Genomic DNA, 22,436 nt, shown 5'->3' with positions numbered 1-22,436 from the left:
TTCGAAAAGGTATTTCCAACCATCTTTTTCTAACCGCAGTAAAGCGGCGACAAGATAGAAGAAAGTGGTGTATCGACTCTTCCTCATTACAAAAAGAGCAGAGAGGGGAGGGAACCAAACCCGACCCGTGTAAATAGAAATTCAGCGAGGGTACGCGGCAGCGTAATTTGGTGAGGCAGACCTCAAGCATCTTTGTGTCACAGGATTCGCTATGCCAGGGAAATGCCAGGTGCTTATACTCTGGAGAAGCAGTCAAATGTGGGTTTGATAAGGCTAATCTTATTGAACGCATCCGAAATCTTGCCGCCGTGATCTGTGCTGTCACTGGTAGAATAGGAAGAACAGGGCCGGATAGTGATGCATTTGCCAGTGAATCAGCAGTTTCATTATATATCGCTGTCCTGGCACCTTCGTCGTTTTCTTCTTCTGGGAGCCACCCAACATGCCTAGCATGTGGCACCGAATCGCACCGAGTGGCTGTCAGCTGTGTCGAGGTCGTGGCAATATATATATATTTCAACAAAGAAGAAACAGACGAGCGTTATGACATATGTTTTGACTGACGTTTCGGCCGGCCTTCGTCGAAGGCCGGTCCTCCGCCGCAACGTCAGTAAAAACATATGCCATAACGTTTTTGTTTTCTTTATGTTATACCTACGGGTCTTTCGCGGAACACTGCCATATATATATATGTATATATATAAATTGTCACGAAGAGTTGCGAAGAAATGGTTTTATTTACAGGAGAAGGACGATGATCGTAGCGTGATCGTAGCGCAGCCCGGCCTCTCAAGCTCCTCGTTTTCTTCGTCTTCCCTTCTCTCTTCTTGTCCGCGCCTTTCGTATCCATTACATTTCCGCGCAAGCAGACGAAGCCCGTGGGGCGAGTCAGGATGAACAAGCAGGGTAGAAAGGCTTCAGGCGAGCAATATGAGTCAGCTGAGTTCTGCTGGATCGCCGACCATTGCGCAGGAGGCGAGCTATGACGTAAGTGAGTTTGCTCAGGCGGTCCACAACTAGAAATGGGCCTGAATATTGTGACAAGAACTTTTGGCACAATCCATGATTGCGTTGTGGTGTCCAAAGAAGGACTAAGTCCCATTTTTCCAACGATATTTGTACGTGACGGTCGTCGTAATGCTCTTTCGGGCGACTTTGCGAGGCCAGAGTACGAAGATGAGCTATTCGACGGGCTTCTTCGGTGAGACACAATGTCTTCGATACAGAATCGCCACTGTGCAGTACGAAGGGTAAGAAAGTGTCCAGAGGGCTCCGCGGTAACCTTGCATACCGGATATGATATGGGCTATAGTTCATGGTTTCGTGTTTCGCCATGTTGTATGCGTAAGTGATGAACGGAAGCACGTCCTCCCAGTTCTTATGATTGGAGGAGACGTACATGGCAAGCATGTTGGTCAATGTTCTGTTCGTTCTTTCAACGAGGCCATTGGTCTGTGGATGATACGGCGTGGAATGACGGAACTGTGAAGTGCACAAACGAAGTAACTCTTCAATGGCATCAGCAGTGAACTGGCGACAATGGTCGCTGATGATGACACGTGGTGGGCCATGAGGAAGAACCACGGAACGGAGCAGGAAGAGTGCCACGCAAGCAGGGATGCAAGACGGTGTGGCTGCAGTTCCTGCATACCGTGTAAGATGGTCTACGCAGACAATTATCCAACGGTCCTTGTTGTTAGATAACGGGAATGGACCCAAAAGGTCAATGCCTAATTGCTGGAACGGCGTACTGGGCGGTGTCAATGGCCGAAAGGGATCCGGGGCTGCGGTGGTCGGTCGCTTGTGACGTTAGCACGGTTCATAACTAGCGACATAGCGCTTGGTTGTTTCGTACATCTTGGGCCATTAAAAGCGCTCCTGCGTGCGGTGCAGCGTTCGTACGAAGCCGAAATGGCCGGATGTCACATCTTCATGCATGGCGCGTAAGACGTCGGAGTGGAGACTCTTGGGGACAACAAGCAGAAAACGCGCTCCATGCCCGGAGTAATTAGTTTTGTAGAGCAAATTAGCACGGGCAGTAAAGCGATCGCTGCGATTAGAAGTACGGGTGGCGACAAAAAGCGGATCCAGGGTAATATCATTCCGTTGTTCTCGCTGAAAGTCTGCCGCGTCAGGGAACGTAGAAGTAACAGCAGCTAGACAGTCGTCGAAATTTTCAGCATCGCAGTCGGTAGTCGCAAGAGGAATCCGAGAGAGGCAATCTGCGCCAGCGTGACGACGGCCGCTCTTGTACGATACCACAAAGTCGTATTCCTGGAGGCGCAGCGCGCGACGTGCGAGGCGACCAGAGGGATCATGCAAACCGACCAGCCAGCATAAAGAATGATGGTCGGTGATAATTTTGAATGGCCTACCGTAAAGATAACACCGAAACATTTGTATGGCGAAAACAGCTGCCAGGCATTCCTGTTCCGTAACCATAAAATTGCGTTCAGATTTGCTCAGGCAACGGCTGGCATATGCGACAACATGTTCTGCGCCAATGTGACGTTGTACAAGCACCGCTCCTATCCCTATTCCACTAGCATCAGTGTCAACTTCAGTCGGGCAAGACGGATTGAAGTGACGCAAGAGAGGTGCTGACGGTAGTATAAACTTCAGTTCAGAAAATGATGCGTCACACTCAGGTGTCCAATTGAAGGATGCATTTTGTCGCAAAATACTTGTCAATGGGCGGCAGCAGTTGCGGCGGCATGTCCTCCTTCTAAGAAAATTCTTCTTGCCAACAGGTTGATCAGTGGCCTGTGCTCCTGCTCGTCCTTGGTTCCTGCGTCGTCTGTGGCCACCGTGTCATTTCAACGGGCGCTCGCACTCGCTGCGAGTGCTTTGAAGCGTCTGAGCCCTATACTGCCTGCTGCGTCTGCGCGCACTGCACGTGACTTCAACGAGGACCTTATAAGGACATACACAACGGCACTGATTCAATTTGGCGGCAGCAGTTGCGGTGGCATGTCCTCCTCCTCAGAAAATTCTTCTTGCCAACAGGTTGGTTTATTACTTCTGTACACTATCTAAAAGTTAATTTTGCCGCAACTGCTGCCCAAGCTTCTTGTTTCACTGTTCGTAGTGTATATACTTCACTATGCCTACCACAGCGGAATGGCGAAATAAAATTCATCTCTTGAAGCAGTACTGAACGAGAAGTTGGATACACTGATCGATGATTTAGTGTCACGAATTAACATCAAGCTACAGAATGTAGGACTACGTGAGCACGCTTCCCTCTGTGAAAGTGTTCAGTTCATGAACAAGGAACTAGACGCGATAAAACTAAAGCAGGAAGAACTCGTAGCCTCAAACAAGGCGCTCTTGTCACGTAACGAAGCACTAGAAAGAAAAGTGGCTGATTTAGAGCAATATTCGAGAATGAATAATCTGGAAATTAAGGGAATCCCTAGCAGGGTGAAGACTGCGGAGTCATTCTGAAGGGAATTGGCGATGCTATCGAGTACCCACTTTTATCCGCTGATATCGACACGGCTCATCGTGTTGCCTCTAAGTCAAATGAGAAGAGCATCATTGCTCGCTTCTGCTCACGCGATAAGAAAATCCAGTTCATCAGGAAGGCAAGAAGAGCTAGGCTTCGCACTGACCACATTGTATTCACAGGTGGCACCAGTACGCCTGTCTATGTAAATGACCACATGACCATTGATAGCAAGATGTTCTCGAAGGTGCTGGCACTAAAGAAAGAAAATATTTGGAAATACTTATGGACAGAAAACTGCCAGACAAAAGCCCGCAAAACTGATCATAGCAGGGCCTATCGCATTTTCACTAAGTCCGACCATCGAATCCTCACGTGATTCACTGTAAATATTTTTTTTCTTTTTTATCTTTTTTTTTATGGCCTTGCTCTACCCCGTTGACGTAAAATCTCGTCTTACCGCAAATATACGATCACTCATTCAGTTCAATGCTCGTTGCCTTCGTAGGAACATATATGTAATTAATAACTTCATTGCCTCACTTCACCATGTCTTCACTTTTATCTGCATATCGGAGACTTGGCTTTCTGATTCTGACAACGACATGAGCGGTTTTCCATCTTATCAACCCGAGTATCGTCATCGCCCAACTAACAGTCATGGTGGCGCCGCCATTTTCTGTTTCACAAGCTGTCACCTACGCTCGCAGGTTTGATCTGGCAGTTAACGTGAATCATTGTGAGTCACTGTGGATAGAAGTCGACCGGTCATTCCTTAATAACAATAAGAACTTGATCCTTGGTTGCGTTTATCGCTCACCGTCATCTTCGCTTAACGATTTCTTGCTTTCTCTTGATGCAGTAGTGTCCAAGCTAGCTTTTGAAAATAAGGATGTGGTGATTGTAGGTGATGTTAATATTAACTTACTTGACACTGAAGCTACCTCGTACACAACTCACACAGATTGTTTTGCTGGATTCGGTTTTGAATCACTCATTGACTGGCGAACTAGAGTAGCCTCTCGTGGGAGCAGTACGCTTATTGATCACGTGTTATCTAACATATCACCATCGCCTTGTTCCGGGGTTATTAATACTGACATAACCAATCATTTTCCTGTTTTTCTTACATTTAACAATGAAATACATGAGATCGATAATAGCTACTTTACTTCCGTATTTGGTGCAGATACGTTTATTGAGGCCATCAGTAAAACTGATTGGTCGCCAATTAATGCTATGTCTGATCCTGAAGAAGCACTGAACAAATTCGGCACTTTATTTTGATTGGCCGTTTCGACTAACCCACGCACTGTAAAATGTGGGAAAAAGTATAAATATCCGCGCAACCCGTGGATGACGGGCGGTCTTCTAGAAAGTTTAAGAAAGAAGGAAAACATGTACAAGAAAAATAAACGTCAGCCCTTCTATGTCTGATCCCGAAGAAGCACTAAACAAGTTCTGCACATTATTTTTATTGCCCGTTTCTACTAACGCACGCACTGTAAAATGTGGGAAAAAGTATAAATATCCACGCAACCCATAGATAAAGCACGGTCTTCTACAAAGTTTAAGAAAGAAGGAAAACATGTACAAGAAAACTAAACGTCAGCCCTTTAATACTGGACTAGCTAGACGGTAGGTATTGTAAATTACTGAATGTTTTACTTAAACAGGCGAAAAAAAAAGGTACTACGAAAATAAATTTCATCAGCATAAAGATAACCCCAGAGCGCAATGGCAGTTATTGAACTCTTTTCTTAACAAATCGTCTGTTGATGCCTTAATAACCAAAATAAATTACAATGGTCTCACTCTTTCTGAACCCAACGAAATTGCTAATGCTTTTTCGGACTACTTTTCTTCTGTTTACACTAATAACAACATACATGCGCAGTTGCATAATACTTTGAGCCGTACGCCACAATCATTCTTGTTACCAGCTACACCAAATGAAGTGTGCTCCACGATTACTAACCTTAAAAACACAGGGCCTGGCTTAGACAATATTTGTGTCAGGCATTTAAAATTGGTTGCCCATTTAGTTTGCGACACGCTCTGTAATATTATCAGCCTTATGTTTAAAGAAGGTGCATGCCCTTCATTATTAAAAAATGCCAAGATTATTCCTGTTTTTAAAAACGGCGACAGACACACAGTTAATAATTACTGACCAATTACAATTATTTCCTGCCTTAGTAAACTCATTGAGAAATAGTTGTTAAACGTCTTAATAACTAATTAACAAAGTTTAAAATGCTAAAGAACAATCAATTTGGTTTCCGCCTAGGAAGTTCCACGAATCTAGCTGTTATATCTCTAACTGACTACATAAAAAATGTATTTATTCGGGAAACTTAGTCGGATCTGTATTTTTAGGCATCAGTAAAGCTTATGACACGGTTAACCATCAAGTCCTGTTTAATAAACTTGATTCTTATGGTATAACCGGCCCTGCGCTAACATTCTTAAAAAATTATTTACTTGACCGGCCATACACAGTACATGCAGCAAATACTTCCTCAGTAACAAAATGTATTAACCAAGGTGTACCACAGGGATCAGTTCTGGGCCCTTTGCTTTTCCTTTTATATATTAATGATCTTTCGGATTCTCTTAACCCCACCAACTACGTTCATTGCATTTTATACGCAGATAACACAACCATATCTTCATCTGAGAAATCTGTGGCTACTCTTATTTTCTAAGGTAAATATTGCATTAAGTAACATTATAAAATGGTGTGGCCACAATTACTTAGTTCTTAATCATTTAAAAACAAAATTTATGTTATTAAATAGTGCTCAAAGGGCCTTAACTTCTATTCCTGAAGTAAAGCTTGGAATTCATTCAATTCCCGTTAGCACCGATGTAACTTTTCTTGGCATACATCTTCACCCTAAACTTACATTTCGGTCTCACTTCCAACATCTCAAGCACTACACTGCGTTTGGTATACGTGCATTAATCAAAGCTCACCCTTTTTTTTCTCGTGAGGCTCTGCTAGCATTGTATTATGCGTTCATTCATAGTCACATTAATTACGGCATTGTTTCATGGGGCAACACGTACGCTTGTCATATATCATCAATTCAACGTATCCCAAATCAGTCAATACGCATTACCACTTCCAGCTCCATGCAATCCAATGTCTCGTTGTTACTTTGCGCGTATAATATCTTTCCTAATAATAATTTGTTCCAGTTTAACATACTCGTCTTACTCCACAAGTTGCTTCATAATAACCTTACGTTTCCGTTCATTGCAACTGACCTTTTGCAGAATAAAAATATCACCAGATTTGCGGCTAACAATTTCTTGTTACCCATGGTCCATACCAATTACGGCAAAAAATCTTCCTTCGCTGCAATTTCTCTTTGGATATAATTACTATCAACCATAAAATCCTGTACTTCTCTTGTTATTTTTAAAAATCACCTTAAGCACCATTTCCTGCGATAACTTAACTGCGATCTGGCGGTGTACCTTTGACTTTTATCTCACATGTCATTTCTTGTATTTCATTCATGCTTTTTTCCGACTTTCTTTTATAACGTGCTTTTTCATGTTTGATGCTAAATGACATGTCTATGATGTATTTGATCTGTAGATGTTGTTTATAATACGCTAATTTGCTGACTGTTGATATCGCCATCAACGTTGTTGTTATTAACCGAGGGTCCCACTACAGTTCTTTCACTTTGAGACCCTCGTCTGTATATTTGTCATGTAATTACTTCTTTTTTTGGAATCAATAAATCTGAATCTGAATCTGAATCTAAACGATGTCGGCAAACCGGGGAACAAAACGACGAAAATACGAACATAGGCCAATGAATGAGCGGAGTTCTCGTGCTGACTGCGGTCGTTTGAAGGCGCTCACCGCTTCAATCTTACGAGGATAGGGTCTGACGCCATCCTTGTTGACTAAGTGTCCCAGGGCCAGTGTTTGACGTTCGCCGAACCAACACTTTTTTGAGTTTAGAACCAGTCCAGCTTTCTCAATGCAGTCGAGAACGAGGCTGAGGCGTTCGTTATGTTCTTCAAACGTGCGGCCAACGATTACAACATCATCGAGGTAACACATACATATCTCCCACTTTAGACAACGTAGTACTGTGTCCATGAATCTTTCAAAGGTGGCAGGAGCATTGCAAAGGCCAATAGGCATAACATTAAATTCGAATAGGCCATCTGGAGTCATGAACGCAGTCTTTTCCTTGTCGGCAGGGTCCATAGGTATTTGCCAATACCCCGATCGCAAATCAAGTGTTGAGAAGTAAGAAGGACCGTGTAAGCAATCATTGACGTCATCGATTCGCGGTAGAGGATAGACATCGTCCTTCGTCACTGCGTTTAGATGTCTGTAATCCACGCAGAATCTCCAGGAGCCATCTTTTTCTCGGACCAGGATTATTGGGGCTACCCATGGACTAGACGACTCTTGAACGACACCTTTGTTCATCATCTGCTTGACTTGCTCTGCAATAACTTTGCGCTCGGACGATGGCACTCGGTAGGGCTTCTGGCGGATGGGGTGTGCTGAGCCGGTATCTATTGTGTGACGAGCGCGGGACGACGTTAAATGGAGGGGTGCATCTCCCTGCGTGAAGTCGAATGCAGCCTCATGCCTGGCAAGGACCTGTACTAGCGCTTGCAGTTCCGATGTATCGAGAGCCTTGCTCATCATGCCAAGCATTAGCTCTTGAGAATGGCGATTACCGCAAGGAGAGCAAGCTGTAGAGGCGTCCGTAGTTAGTGCCGCTATTGAGCTACATGCGGCTTTATTGAAGAGAACAATTTTCATACCGCGAGGGAGGACAACCGGCGTGGCGGAACAGTTCAGAGCCCACAACGTGGCGACTCCTTTAGTCATGCACACGACAGAGCAGGGCATAAGTATATCTTTTTTAGCACAGCTTATGCGGAGAGGCCTAACTACAAGGTCAACACAATCAGCATCAGCAGTAGTTGCCGAAACACGAACGGGCGTCAGGCACCACGATGGTGCAATCACTTCATCAAGAACACTGAGTGTGTCTGTGTCCCTGTCTTCACCACATGAGCTTTGTTCGGAATGTGCTGATATAAATAACTTGTTCAATGATATTTCGCCACAACCACAGCCCACGGAAGCGCCGCACTGTTCAAGAAAATCGATGCCAAAAATAACATCGTGCGAACAACGAGAAAGAACAAGGAATTCCGACACAAACACTTTCCCAGCCAACAAAACACTCACAGCACAAACACCAAGGGTGTGAAGCCACTCGCCGCCTACTCCACGAAAGGCAATACCGTCATTCCAAGAAAAGATAACTTTGTGGCCTAGACGGTTTTTGAAAGCGAGGCTCATCACAGACACAGTCGCCCCAGTATTAACTAACGCCATTTTTTTTATTTATTTCTTGATACTGTCAGCCCATGACGCGCTATTACAGGAGTGGATGTAACATACATAAACAGAGAAGTGCATTAGTGCGATTGAACAATGCACTAAAAAGAAGGAAAAAGAAAATGAAGTAGCACTGCTGATTACAAACACATTAACAATAAACTTGCAGAGCACATTTTGACTTATATCACAACACTAGTACAGAACATCAGGGTGCGTCAGGGTACATAAGGCAATGTATTGCTTCCAAGAATGCATTAACTGATTTTATTTGGACAATTGAGTCAGGCAAAGAGTTGCACTGCTGAATTGCCCTGGGAAAACAACTATACCTGAAGCAGTCATTGTGCACTGTGGAAGGAGGTATATACATACTGGGTCTGTGCCGTGATGTTTCCTGTGTCTTGATTTGGAGGTACTTGTCGTATCTTATTTTGACATGGTTATGAATTACTAAGAACAGGAATATAAGCCTTTCGTACTCCGTACGTTTTTGCAGAGGTGGAAGCTTTGCAAGTTTACATAATTCAGTCGGAGAGTGAAAACGGCGGTATTTATGAAATATAAACCTAGAAGTAAGGCGCTGGACCTTCTCTAGTTTTAGACAGCTACTTTGGGTGTAGGGATCCCATACTATTTTTGCGTACTCAATTATCGGTCTTAGCAAGGTTTTGTAAGCTAAAATTTTAATTTCAGGGGAGGCACAGTGCAGGTTACGTCTCAGCCTCCACAATACTTTGTTAGCTTTTGCACAAAGTTCATTTACATGAAGATTCCAACGCAAGTCCGTTGTAAATATAAGACCTAGGTATTTATGTTGTTTAACTCGAGCAAGCTCATGACCGTTGATACTGTATGAGAAATTTAAAATATTATTTTTTCTAGAGAATGACATAAAAACCGATTTAGTTGGGTTAAGCTGCATTTGCCACCGATCATACCAGTTCTTAATTTTCTGTAAGTTAAGATTAAGGTCGGCTTGATCTCCTGGTGACTCTATTCTCTTGTACAATATGTAGTCGTCGGCAAACATTCTTATTTGGGTAGTGATGTCATTTGGCAGATCATTCATAAAAACGAGGAATAAAAGGGGCCCTAAGACACTACCCTGGGGTACCCCAGATACCACGGGAGATAAACTAGATTGCTGCTGTCCCAATTGAATATATTGCTCTCTATGTTCAAGGTAGGAAGTGAACCACCGCGTAAGGGAAGAATTTTTGAAAGTAACGCTAACTTTAAGTAAAAGCTTTGTGGGGGACACCTTGTCAAAGGCCTTTGCAAAGCCTAAGAATATTATATCAGTTTGGCCGCGGGCAATAATTGTGCTATAAAGGTCATGCACAAGTTCTATAAGCTGAGTGACGGTGGACAAACCTTTCCGAAAGCCATGTTGACCTGTAAAAATTAATTTATGTTCATCTAAATAGGTGAGCAGATGCTTTCACACAACGTGTTCTAGCATTTTAGAACAGGTGCTCGTGAGCGATATCGGTCGGTAGTTGCTAGTGCCAGAGGTTGGGCCACCTTTATGTATGGGCACAATTTTTGCGCGCTTCCAGGCAGTGGGAAACGAGCCACTAGAAATGGATGATTGAGAAATTGGTGTTAAAAAAATGGATGTCCATTCGGCATATCTATAAAGGAATTCATTGGGGATTTTGTCAGGACCGGGACTTTTTTTATATTAACGTGAAGTAACAAATTGAAAACGCCCTCTTCTGTAAGCTTGATATTATGAATAGGAAGTCTAAGCCCGTAATCATTGATGGTAGGCAAAATACCATCATCGATGGTAAAAACTGAGGAAAAGAAGGAATTAAATGCCTCCGCTTGATCCTGGCTACTTTTGTCTGTGCGTCTGCCATGGTGGGTATTCCGTCAATCGAGCCATTCAATTTGTTTTTGTACATCACAACAGGCAGAGGTATTTCTTGCAAAGGCCGTCCGGCGACCACAGCTCCATTGGCCGCGGATGCTAGTTTCTCGGCGGCGGTGAGGAAGAACGGCACCGAGGGGACGGAGAGCGACAGGCACGGCTATTTGGTGGCGTCAAACTCCGCGCAGATGCTGGCGAATCGCTGCATCTGGTCTCGTGTGAGAAGTGATCCCTTGGAAACAAATCGGTCGTCCGCAAGTCATATGAAGTACGGTTTCTGGGCGGCGAGAACATCGATGATGTCCTACGTGATTCACGAGCTTGGCGACAATACCGAGCCTGTTGAACCGCAGTTGTAGCACAAGGGAGGGTCGCGGTTCACAGCGTCTTCCTCGAAACGAATGGTAGACAGCTGCGGGCGGCGAGAAAGTTCGTGGCCATGTAGATAACCTGTTTCTACTGCTTGCTGAAATCCGTTATATCTTTCATAAGTCGCGTCGTGGTAGTAGGGTCGGTGCTGTTCTAAAAACGCGGCAGCTCTCGTTGTGGACGAGCGTCATAGGGAGGGCCTCTGTCGTTGAAACGTGGCTGCTGTCGGGGCGCGAGTTAACAATCCTCAGTGCCCCTTGCCGCAGGATACGGGGAGAAGGATGCCACGTTCGGCTCGATGTGCCGAATGATGTCAGCGATGGAAGCCAGGTTGTCTTTTGCGATGAGGAAATTGTAAGCATCCTCGGCAATTCCTTTTAGGATGTGCCCGACTTTGTCTTCCTCGGACATTCCAGAGTCCACCATCCTACACAGTTTTATTACTGCCTCAATGTAGGCCGTGCAGGTTTCGCCTGGCACTTGCGCACCTTGCAGTAGCGTCTGTTCTGCCCTTTTCTTTTTCGTCGCGGAGTCGCCGAATCGCTCTTTGATTTCCGAAACAAATCTCGTGGTTGTCGAACCACAACAACGCTGCATCTGTTAGAAAAACACGACGTTCGAAAGCTGAGAAGCGCTGTTCCAATTGTTGGCGGCACTCACCCGGTGATAATGGACGAGCCATTCCTCGACGTCTTCATCCGATCTTCCGGCGAAGGGACGCGCATCTCTCAGTTGCAGAACAGAACTTGTCGGGGCAGCAGTTGGAATGGGCCGTTGTTCGTCTGCGTCGTGGGACATTTTCAGCTCCTGTGGATTCGGTGGGAGTCCCGCTAGGCGACGGTTCCGTCGAAGAACTTGTGGTTCAGCCTCCGTCTTCGGGTGTCAATTACCCCGCACCTTCGACCACAACTGGTACGAAGAGTTGCGAAGAAATGATTTTATTTACAGGAGATGGACGATGATCGTAACGGGATCGTAGCGTAGCCCGGCCTCTCAAACTCCTCGTTCTCTTCGTCTTCCCTTCTCTCTTCTTGTCCGCGCCTTTCGTATCCGTTACAATATATATATATATATATATATATATATATATATATATATATATATATATATATATATATATATATATATATATATATATATATATATATATATATATATATATATAGTTCAGGCGCAGAATGGCATTATCGAACGTTACCGCTGGTACCATTACTCCTCTCCAGATTTCACACATCACCTCATGTTTATTGTGGCCCCAAAGTGACTTATGTTTCATTATTGCTTCATTTCGCTTCCCTTTTATTTTCAGATTATCTTAGTGGGTGCTTAAGTAAGTCTTTCGGGCGTTTATGTATGCCACGAGGTATTTACAATACTTGACTGTGGCTATGACTTGCTGTTTAATTGACACAACGTGATGACTCTTCTCTTTATTGAAGACCATCATTCTCGATTTCTCTGTCCCAAAATTGAGGCCTAGATTTGTCGCTGTGTGGACACATATATTCGCAAGTGCCTGCAAATGTATTTTGTTCTCCGCTAGTAGTACTATGTCGTCGGCATACATCCGTCCAGGGAGCTTTTGTTGCACTATGTGTCGATTACGCATGTAAGATAAATCAAAGACTAATTGGCTGTTTTTGAGTCGTCTTTTTATGCACCTAAAGTAAAGCATGAACAACAATGGAGACAGAGGATATTCTTGCTTCGGTCGTTGGTGAATTCCCACCACTTCATTACCTTTTCGACCTTCTCATAGAACTTTTACTTGGTCATCTCCTTATATCTCCCTCAGCAGCTCCACGAAATCTTCCTCTATGCCTTCGTGCTTAGCAATATCCCCCAACAATTCTGTCTATGGTGTGATAGGCTCCTTTAATATCTAAAGCTACTATTGATAGAGCTCTATTCCGAGATACTGAAATCTTTATGCAATGAACTTGTGCAAATATATTATGTTCTAGGGGTCGGCCTGGCCGCAATGCTTTCTGAAGTTCCCCCGGTGCATCAGTTTTATCCAACCACTTCGACATTTCCAATTTTATGGCTTATATGGCCATTCTATAAGTCACCGACATTACTGTAACTTGCCTGTACGAGCTCGTCCTATCCTTATCACTTTGCCTTTGTAGATGAGATTCATTTTGTTTTCACGCCATCCAACTAGATATATTTTGTTTTGTTCTTGTAATCCCACCTCACTTGCTATATGCCACTAGTCAGGCCGGCCTTGCTTGTTGAACCGACGCTTTCGGTTAACTGCATTGGGATTTCATCGGATCTTGGTACCTTGTTATTATGGAGGTATTTTTCTCTACTTTTTTTTCAATAAAAGCTGTATATGCTAAATTTTCATCTATCAGGCAGGTATGTGGTCGCTGGACCTGTTTAAGTCTGAACTACGCTTTCATTCGTGCTGATGTTGCCCCTAGTAACATCTCGGATTTACCGCGGCGCTTCATCTACTTCTTAGATGTTACCGTCTTCGTCCTTTATAGCCGTATGCGAATTTTGAGTTGGAGCTCCGAGTACTCGTATATGGTTCCAGAACCTTTTTGGGGTGCACTTGTCTCTTTTTCGAATGTTATGCACGACACCTTCACTTGTCCAAGCTCAGTCGCCACCCTGCCTCTTTATGGCATTTGTTTCATCGAAGGAACACCTCTTCTTCCTGTAATCCCTACTTTTTGACTTCTCGATGATCCCTAGAGGCCTGCTTACGCTTTGCTATAGCTTGTTTTATTTCCTTCTTCCACCACTTAAGTGTTTTCATCTTTCCAATCCAACAATTTGTTTTGCCGCTTGTCATGCTTCCTGCTTCACAACGTCTACCAATTCCCTATATTCCCAGACGGCTGTAGGAAAATACTCCATTTTCTTCTGTGTTTGTGCGATATCTCTAATTATCTCTTCATTCATTTTTTTTTTTTAGAAATTCTGATCGTATTGGTTCGTATTTTGCATTGGTATCTCCCTCGGACATTATTTTTGAATGCCTATCATCGCTACTCAAGCTATACATCACTCCCTGTTTCCACATTGTCACGTTACCTGTGCATGATACTTATTTTCCCTGTTAACTTCTATAAGGTTCTATCCATCACCTAGATCCAGCAATAAAGAATCGATTTAATCAATATATTCGTCCAGATCTCCCGCATATGTCAACTGGCCCGATTTCTTGAACTCATTATTAGAGTTTGTATCCAATCGATCATTTTCTTACTTTTATCTCTGCTACCAATACCTGTTCATTCGTAAGCTGCTCCCAGTCACGCCTTTTTTTTTTATTGCCATGTGCCGCCAATCCATAAATATCCATACGTGTCTACGTTTAACCTTTGCCACTTCAGACCTCGCCTAAATAGCAAGCTTTTCCTCGATCCTGTCATTCTGTTGCACCATTCCCATACAAACTTGTCGATAGCAGGCCTCAAATCTGCGCTTCGGTCAAGGCGTATATGCTAATAGCTTCGTCATTCAGCTGCGTTTGAATTTCCAGTCATTCTTTCTGGTTGCCACTACCCTACAAATTTACGCAAAAAAAAAATTGCCCGCTCTATTCTTATCATATATGCGCGTTCTCCTAGCTACTGGTGGCCTAATTCTGCCCTTATTCTGTAGAGATGGCGCGAGCGCCACCACGTGACTCTGCTCCACCATTAGGGGCAGGCAGACCTTATCGCCTACCCTCGCTGGAGGGCTCTGCAGGAAACATAAAGGAATGTCACTGCCTTTAGTATTTTTAGAAGGCTAAGTGGCCGCAGTAGCAGCTTGAAAAGCAAAGTTCACCCAACATTTATGGCTACGCACGGTAATATTGGGATAGCAGTATGTTGTGTCTCAAGATACGCGATACATTGTTCTATGTATCGCAAACGCAAATACTGATACACGTCTTGTCAGACGTATAGTGATACAGATACAGACACAAGGTACTCAAATATTTAAAATAGTATCTAAGATACATGTAGCTTCGATACTTCCGAGCTGTCTGAAGCCGTGGAGGTGCCATACTGAGCTCAATTGGAATACGAATGAATGCGAATGGCAAAAAATGCTATTTCTCGAAGCTAAGGTTGCGCACTCGTTAATGAAGTCACAAAATTGAAAACACAAAACTTAAGCACATATGCTCGCAAATGAAGATGTAAATTTGCATATTGCTAACGTTTTCTGAACACGCGATTGCCCTTCACATGACGAGTGGGTTGTAAATTTTTATTGGCGTTTTCAGTTAATTTTTTCATTTATGCCATTTGACATGTTACGACGTTAGTTACAAGAAGGTAAACAAATACACAACTGTTACCACGCTCACATGCTATGACACCGCCCCTTGTCAATATAAAATCTGTAAGTTTGCAGTCGATCAAATAAGCACTTGGTGTAAGTATAATTGAAGTCGTTTCAAGCTAGGTTTATTTCTTTCGCTATCGCAGGATTAAAGCTCTCATTAAAGCAGTTTCCTTGTTAGAGAAGCAATTTTCAGCGTTAAACTCTTTTTCCAATTCTTATTTCCGCAGGCGCTATCGCCAAGCCAGGTCATGTCCGTGGCCCAGGCGTGTGCACTGGTGGTCATGCTGCTCGTCGGGCTCGTCTGGTGCCGTCCACCTCTGTCCACAGCGGTACCGGTGACGCTGCGCCACGACGAAATCGGCGACTGCCTGTGGGGCACTCACGTGCGCAAGCGTTGCCAGGACTGTGCCGTGCTCACCAAGAGCTCGAAGGCGTACCGCATGTGTTGCTTCGACGACCCCGGAAACAGCACCGAGTCGGTGCGTGCTTACTGCGAGCGCTTGCTGGATTACACCGTCTGACGGCTGCTTTCTGAAGAACGCGGAGAAAGCGGTTGACTGAACTCGTTTCCGGCTGCCTTGTGTCCCGAGACGTGCGTGCCAACAGAGCAATTCCGTTTGAAAAACGATGTGGGTTTTTGAGCACCGCTCGAAGCGATAGCGCGGTTCGCGAGGGGATGACGTGCGCTCACAAGCACCTTTTTTCTCTGGACGCGCGCTCACGAAAACAACCAGATGTAAACGCAAACCAGAGTCGTCCTTTACATGTAATTTTGCCCTATTTGGCCAAGTGACATGCGTGCCACTTCGCAGACTAGATTGACATCACTTGTCATGCGCAATACCGCTGCCTGGTTTCTAGCCATTGCTTAGCCTAGCGGCCCACGTGATACAAATGCGATATAGACAGCGATGTCTAATCGCAGACTAGACTTACGTCAGTAACAGTTATTGGGAAGGCAGGTCCACGCCGTTGATATTATTGCATTGCTAATTAAACACACAACGTTAGGGTTTTCTACCAGCCACCGGTTTTCTACCTATCATCACTGTGCGGAGAGTCGTGCTGCAGATATGAAAAAAAGCCCCTTGCTTTTTAGGAAGCGCCAACTTTTCTTCTCGAACTTCGCTGCGTGAAATCTGCAATATTGTTAGCAATAAGCAAATTGGCGCGATTTCGAGAGAAACATTTGGCAGGCTCAATTGTACTTCACATCTACGTATTACAATACATTCAAAATTTCCAGGGAGCGGTTGTATCAGTAATCTAAGTGTTGTTTAGCGCGCGGTTATGTATAAGTTATACGCTGGGGGCCTATCATGTTTGAAATAACAAGGTTGAAAGCAAGCAGCCAAACAGGTGCACACACAGTTGCACATGTGGCAGGCAATATGAGATTGCGTTATTACAGGGATAGGGCCATGAAACGAAGACATTTGCTTACCCGCCACAAAGGGTTCAGCTTGGAGAAGCTTTTCATTAAAGAGAGAAATAAACTGCACAGCCATGGAATAATCCATTTAAGTACTGGCAGGACTTGGTCACTACGTGTTGGCAGCCTTCCGGCCGCTCACTAATCTCACCGAAGTTCGGCATCCTGGAAAAAATTTTGGCATTCTCTCTGTTTTATCGGCTTTTCTTGGTGATGAGTACGGGGTGTAACAGGCAACTTTAGCGAAGTTTGAAATCTTCTGCTCTTATACCTAAAATATCGGGATTAAAATCGTGTTGCTAGTTAATCTATGGAGCTGCACGCACTGATTCTTGTATGTTGCTAATGTTATGTTTAGACGAGAATGTTTATTTAGCTGAAAATGTTGTATTGCGCGGAAAACCTAAATGAGGTGTACTTACATATATCTTACAAATGCCTGATTTATTAGATGTTTAATGTGACACTTGTTGCGCAATATTTTATTCTACGTCATAAAAAAGCCAGCGACATATGGAGATAAATGTCGCAAGACTGGCCGCCTGAGCTAAGGTACCATGTAGCTCGAAAATGTATCGCTTATAAACGAGCAGCGTTTTTAATAGACTACGCTGCCGCTCAGAAAGTAACGCAGTGGTGATGTCTTATGCTTATTCAATGTACATATCGTTATGATGAACAGCCGCGTCGGCTTCATTCGGTACTGAAATAGAAATCAATGATTTGTCGCAATGCCAAAGACAGTGCCTGCATTCTTAGCCTGCCAATTTCTCGGCGCAGCTCGCTAGGCAGAATTCAAGTGAACGCATGGCACACGTGAGAAAACTGAATCTCTGATACCACTCCGCGTGTCGCGCAGAGTTTAAACAGCCGTTTTTTTTTTAAATACAGATTTTTTATAAAAATTAATGAGGCAGCGAACATTGTTTTTGCAGACAAATTGTTAGGCAAGGGGGATGTACTTTACCGCAAGAAACATAAATGTCAAAGGAATAATTAACAAGCATTCATTAATCAACTCTCTTATTATTACATTCGGGGAAATTTTTCGAATGTCTTATTTGGAGGCAATATTATTTTAATGCAAATCTATTCTTTAAGAATAGTAGAAATAACACCTAATTCGAGATGTCAATGATCAAATTCCAAAGCTCAGTCGAGGCAACAGACGGCTTCAGAATAGCGTTTGCAAACAAACGTTAATGCTTTATCTTCGTAAAGACATAGCGTTCTCCTGTGTGCGCAGGCTCCGAATGTTATTAGGTTTCTATGATTTACGTGCGCTTTGATAACGCAAGTTATTTAGCCATTTCAACTTTCGTGATGTTTGCCGACGCTGAGAAACAGCGTTGTCGAACATGGCGGCACCATTTCTCGTGGGGCTACCCTCTCACTCTCGTTGATCGCCAGTTACTATTGAATTGAGCTTCCTCTAAACTCACCTGACCCGCTAAATATGAGCGTAGCACGTGGAATTTCTGAGCTCATCCGGCGATTCCGGCGTCCGTACGCTAAGCAAGGCGCGTCCACATAGCAACGACAGGATGTTTGCTAATGGACCGACTTGGATGCCACTGCCACAAGGCACCAGACGGTCCTCCATCTTGCAAGCTTTCCCTAGCGTTCCCGCACGGCAAACTAAGAGTCTTGAAGAGACGCGCGCCCTAACGTCTCGCAAGGGCGCTTGTGTTTACAGAGGCAGCCGCATGCACGATGCGACATTGAAGCGACTGCACCCCCTCCCGGGCTGTCGTGTCGCGGCGTGGAGCAATCCCACGAGCGTGACGTCGCGAAAGATTTTCGTCGCCGCGCTGACTTCCGGGCGACAAGCGATCTTTTCTGGCTGGCCAAAAAACCGGCGACTCGACAAGCGACAGCGGCGGATCGCTCTCGGCAAAATCTGTCGCTTGAAAATCGCGTGCATGTGGTTGCGCCTTAGCGTATCGGCAAGCGCTATTGTAAAACTGCGTAATGTCGAGAGGGAGCGCGTCCCGCTGCACGCCAGACAGCGACGCCCCGCGAAGAAGTGTGAGGCCAAGTTTGAATGATGTAACTAGCCGCATTAAGGCTCAATCACGCTGGCGACTAGAGGAAATCACGCGACCAAGAAAGTGACTGAAGGCGACCGATGCCCACACCGAGCGCGACCTCCCGGCGCTTGTCGTTCTCAGCGAGAACTCTACAGGGATCTAAGCAGTTCGCGCGCACTTGGCCGGTTCCGGCAACAGCCATGGATTTTGATTCGAGCGAAGAGCAACACGTCCTCACTGTGCTGGCGTGCTCGCCCGGGGGTGTGGCTGCTCGCGAGGCTGCGAATAAAAAGCGACGCTCGTTAGCGATGAGCGGCCGGCTGCGCACGACGCGCAGTGTGGCTCCAATTTCTAGTTCGCGTCAGAAAATGTGCATCATTTTTGCGGCTTCTTTCGCTGGTGTTTAACTTCCTGCGAATGTCGCAGCGTACATTCGACACCTTGCTGGAACTACAGGCAAGACGCGAATTACAGGCCGGCAGTCTGCCATGGTGGCATGTACTTGGCATTTGGCGCGACGCAGAAGGACGCCAGAATAAAACATATGAAGCATAACTAGAGTGCACTAGAAGAGACCTAATTTTCTGCGCGCGGCTGAATGGTTTAGCAGTTTTGCGACCACGGCCGCCCGACCTAAAAATCGAGCAGCGAGCGGCTTGCCCAAAAGCAGTCGCGTTTCCATAAAAGCGAGCATTGGTGACCGCTGTTCCTCACCGGTGTGCATGGGCCTTTGTTAGCCGACAAACACTCCCCACGCTCGCAAAGCCTCGGCTACAGCGATACGCTCGGCCTCGTGGCCTTCTACGCGCGGCGCTCGTTTGCCATGATGTCTGCATTTACCGTTGAAATTTCACGTTAAATATCTCGAATCGATTGTGACAGGATTTTTTTTTAAACGACGGTGCGTCGAAATGTGACTGCCTTCGACTTCGTTATATTTTCAGTGGGAATAATACAAAATATTTGTAATGCCTAAAAAAATCAATCTACATATTTGTAAAACACCCTCTAACTTTCTCACCGAATGTTTGTCCCTACTTTCAAGACCCGTGATATGGATACAATAATTTTGACGAATTATGAACCTTTACAGAGTAAATGAAAAAGATGCGTGGTGGTCGGTAATAAAGTGGCCAACGACGTGCATTTATTGGACAATCAAACCGAGGTCAAAATAGCTTTGAACCCCTGCCATGTGCTACTTCGTTCTCTGTAGACAAAGAAATACTTGCGGATCTTTGTGCAAAATGAATATGCAGCAAGAGCGCCGTTGTTTTGTTTTGAGATGAAAGCTTACGTTACCGTTTCCGTACATTTCAATTCCTTTTGTACACTTGCCGAGTTGTCCATTCCTTCTTTGAAATGTGCGTGTGAAAGTTTGCTACTTCATGCTAACATCTTTTGGGCCACTGATTTTCGAACAGTTTTTTTTCTGTAATTGTGTTAGTATTCAGACATTAGGTGAATACTCAAAGAGGGTAATGATATTTTACAAAAATTACGAACAAATACTCACAACATGCATCACGTTTTCCTCCTTTTTCTACTGACATCACTACAACACTAGTTTGCCCAAAATCATCGTTATTGTCATCTTCCTTCATGGAAATTCTATTTTTGTATTTATTGCTCCGAAGCCGAGCGATTGCAATGCAACTTGACGAAGTTTCACTGTTATGAACCGTCGAAAAATATTGTTGAGTTGGTTGTTTTACTTTCTATCTTGTCTTTAGATGACACAAATGTCTATTTATTGTCGTTATTTATTTATAAGTACTGCCGTGAGTTTCGCGCAGTTCTACTGTTCTGGACTGGGAACATTGTGATAAAACTTGCTTTGAATAAACCATGTCTCAATTAATGCGTCATTTCACTTGCGTCCTCTTTGACAAAATAGAATTGCCTGTAACTATGCTACATTGTACAGGTGAGAAAGTAACCTACTAGGCCCCAATAAAAAAAATAATAAGCTGCATGAATGCTGGACCATTGCTCTCTCGCATTGTCTGCTTTGCGAAAACCCGCTGCTGTAGTGGCGTGGCGCCACTGAGCTCAATCTCCCAAAACCCCTCAATCTCCCAAAGTAGCGCCATTCACTTTCCTCCTCCTCCGCTCGGCGCGGCCTCGACGGTGGCGCCGCCGGTGGTGGCCCTGCCGTAGCAGACGACGGCTAACACGCTACGGGAAGAAATCAGCGGAAAAGCTTGTCCTAGCCCTGCGGAGCAGTTTTTTCAATACAGATGTTGCTTCGTCAGTCGGTAACTGGCCTTAAAAATGTCGTTTTGGAATTGTGGAAGAAATATAGAAAAGGACTATTATTCAAGGCGTATTTAAGGCGTAAACTGCGCGCAAGTTGAGAGTTCGTGTTGCTGAAACACGACGCAAGCACGCAGTGTGCTCAAACATGCGCGGAATTACCAAAGTTTCAGGTTTTGACAGCATGAAAGTATGTGTACGTGGTTTCGTAGGTTCATTTACGTACCTGCAGGATTCTTTTGTTCGGCCGGTGCGTGACAGATACCGACTGTCTGCGGTCAGTGATGCCTGGCAAGAGGGCCGCTTTTTTCATTGCGGGGCGCTTTGGTAATCGTGACGATAGTTTTTTTTTTTTTATAAGTACTGCTCCAGGAGGGCACATGTAACGGCTAACGGAGGTCTCTGAAGAGCACGTGACATTACAATAAAGCAGGCGGCGCAGGGAGTGTTCGCATACAAAATTGGCTGTCCGCTATAGCGGCGAGCCTATCTTATACTCCCTTGGCATGCACAGGCTTCGGCGAGCCCCATCCAGCCCTGGTTCTAGCTTTGGTGCTCCCGTTGCCGCTTTGGTGCCCTGGAGGCGCCGTCAATAGTACGAAATAATGACACGTTGTTACAACTAGTAAATAAAATATATTAAATAAATACAATCGCGCTTAGGCGCCAACATCTAAAGCAGTGCTAGCGCGCCCACGCGAGAATTATGAAACGCCAACGAGAAATGTACCGGCCCACGTACGACTCTACGATCAAAGTGCACGTTAAACATCCCCTGCCGACCTAGATAAACTTATACGGAGCCATGCACTACGACCTCCATCAGAGCTTTAGTCACTTCGGGACGTTAAAAACGTTAATCACCACAAACCAAATCAATACATGCGGGCGTACATTCGAAGCTAAAAGACTGCATCCATAAGTCATAGTGAGCCTTGCAAAAGCATCGAAAATGTGCTAACTTCTGGTGGAGCTCAAAACACACCCAGTCGCTTCTATGTCACAGGCCAGCTGCAGATGCATGCACTTTCAACGCAAGACGAAACTACATGAAACAAAGAGAGCACATTCGAAGAAAAAGTCAACTTCAACGCGCTAAAAACAACGCAGAGCATGAACACATACACTTTTTCGAAGCAGAAGGTGTCAACTAGACTCAAAAGAAGAGGTTGTGTGGAGCCGTGGCACTTACTTCACGAAGCCGTGCGTTCTTTGCCACTTCCTCGAAGTCAACCCGCCCGATCCTCTGAATCCACACTTCTTTGTTGTTTTTTTTGGCCTCGCTGTGTATGTTGCGTTAACCGAAGGCGCAGCAGCACGGCATCGCA

At 44.7% G+C, this 22,436-nt stretch overlaps 1 protein-coding gene across 2 annotated transcripts in view; it reads left to right on the top strand.

Moving 5' to 3' along the window:
• LOC129386028 (uncharacterized) overlaps positions 1–20,838 on the top strand; it is a 34,950-nt gene extending 14,112 nt beyond the window's left edge. The window contains exons 2-3 of one of the 2 annotated variants that reach the window (XM_072289150.1): positions 2,751–3,006; positions 15,618–20,838. In XM_072289150.1, coding sequence (XP_072145251.1) covers positions 2,971–3,006; positions 15,618–15,911 — 330 coding nt within the window. In that variant the 5' untranslated portion in view covers positions 2,751–2,970 and the 3' untranslated portion in view covers positions 15,912–20,838. The remainder of the gene's footprint in view (positions 1–2,750; positions 3,007–15,617) is intronic. The other variant, XR_008613510.2, reaches the window with a different exon arrangement.
• Positions 20,839–22,436: the final 1,598 nt, after the last annotated feature.

Source organism: Dermacentor andersoni, chromosome 7, assembly GCF_023375885.2.
Source record: "Dermacentor andersoni chromosome 7, qqDerAnde1_hic_scaffold, whole genome shotgun sequence".
Classification (NCBI taxonomy): Eukaryota; Metazoa; Arthropoda; class Arachnida; order Ixodida; family Ixodidae; genus Dermacentor; species Dermacentor andersoni.
This window is presented reverse-complemented; position numbering and strand designations above follow the sequence as displayed.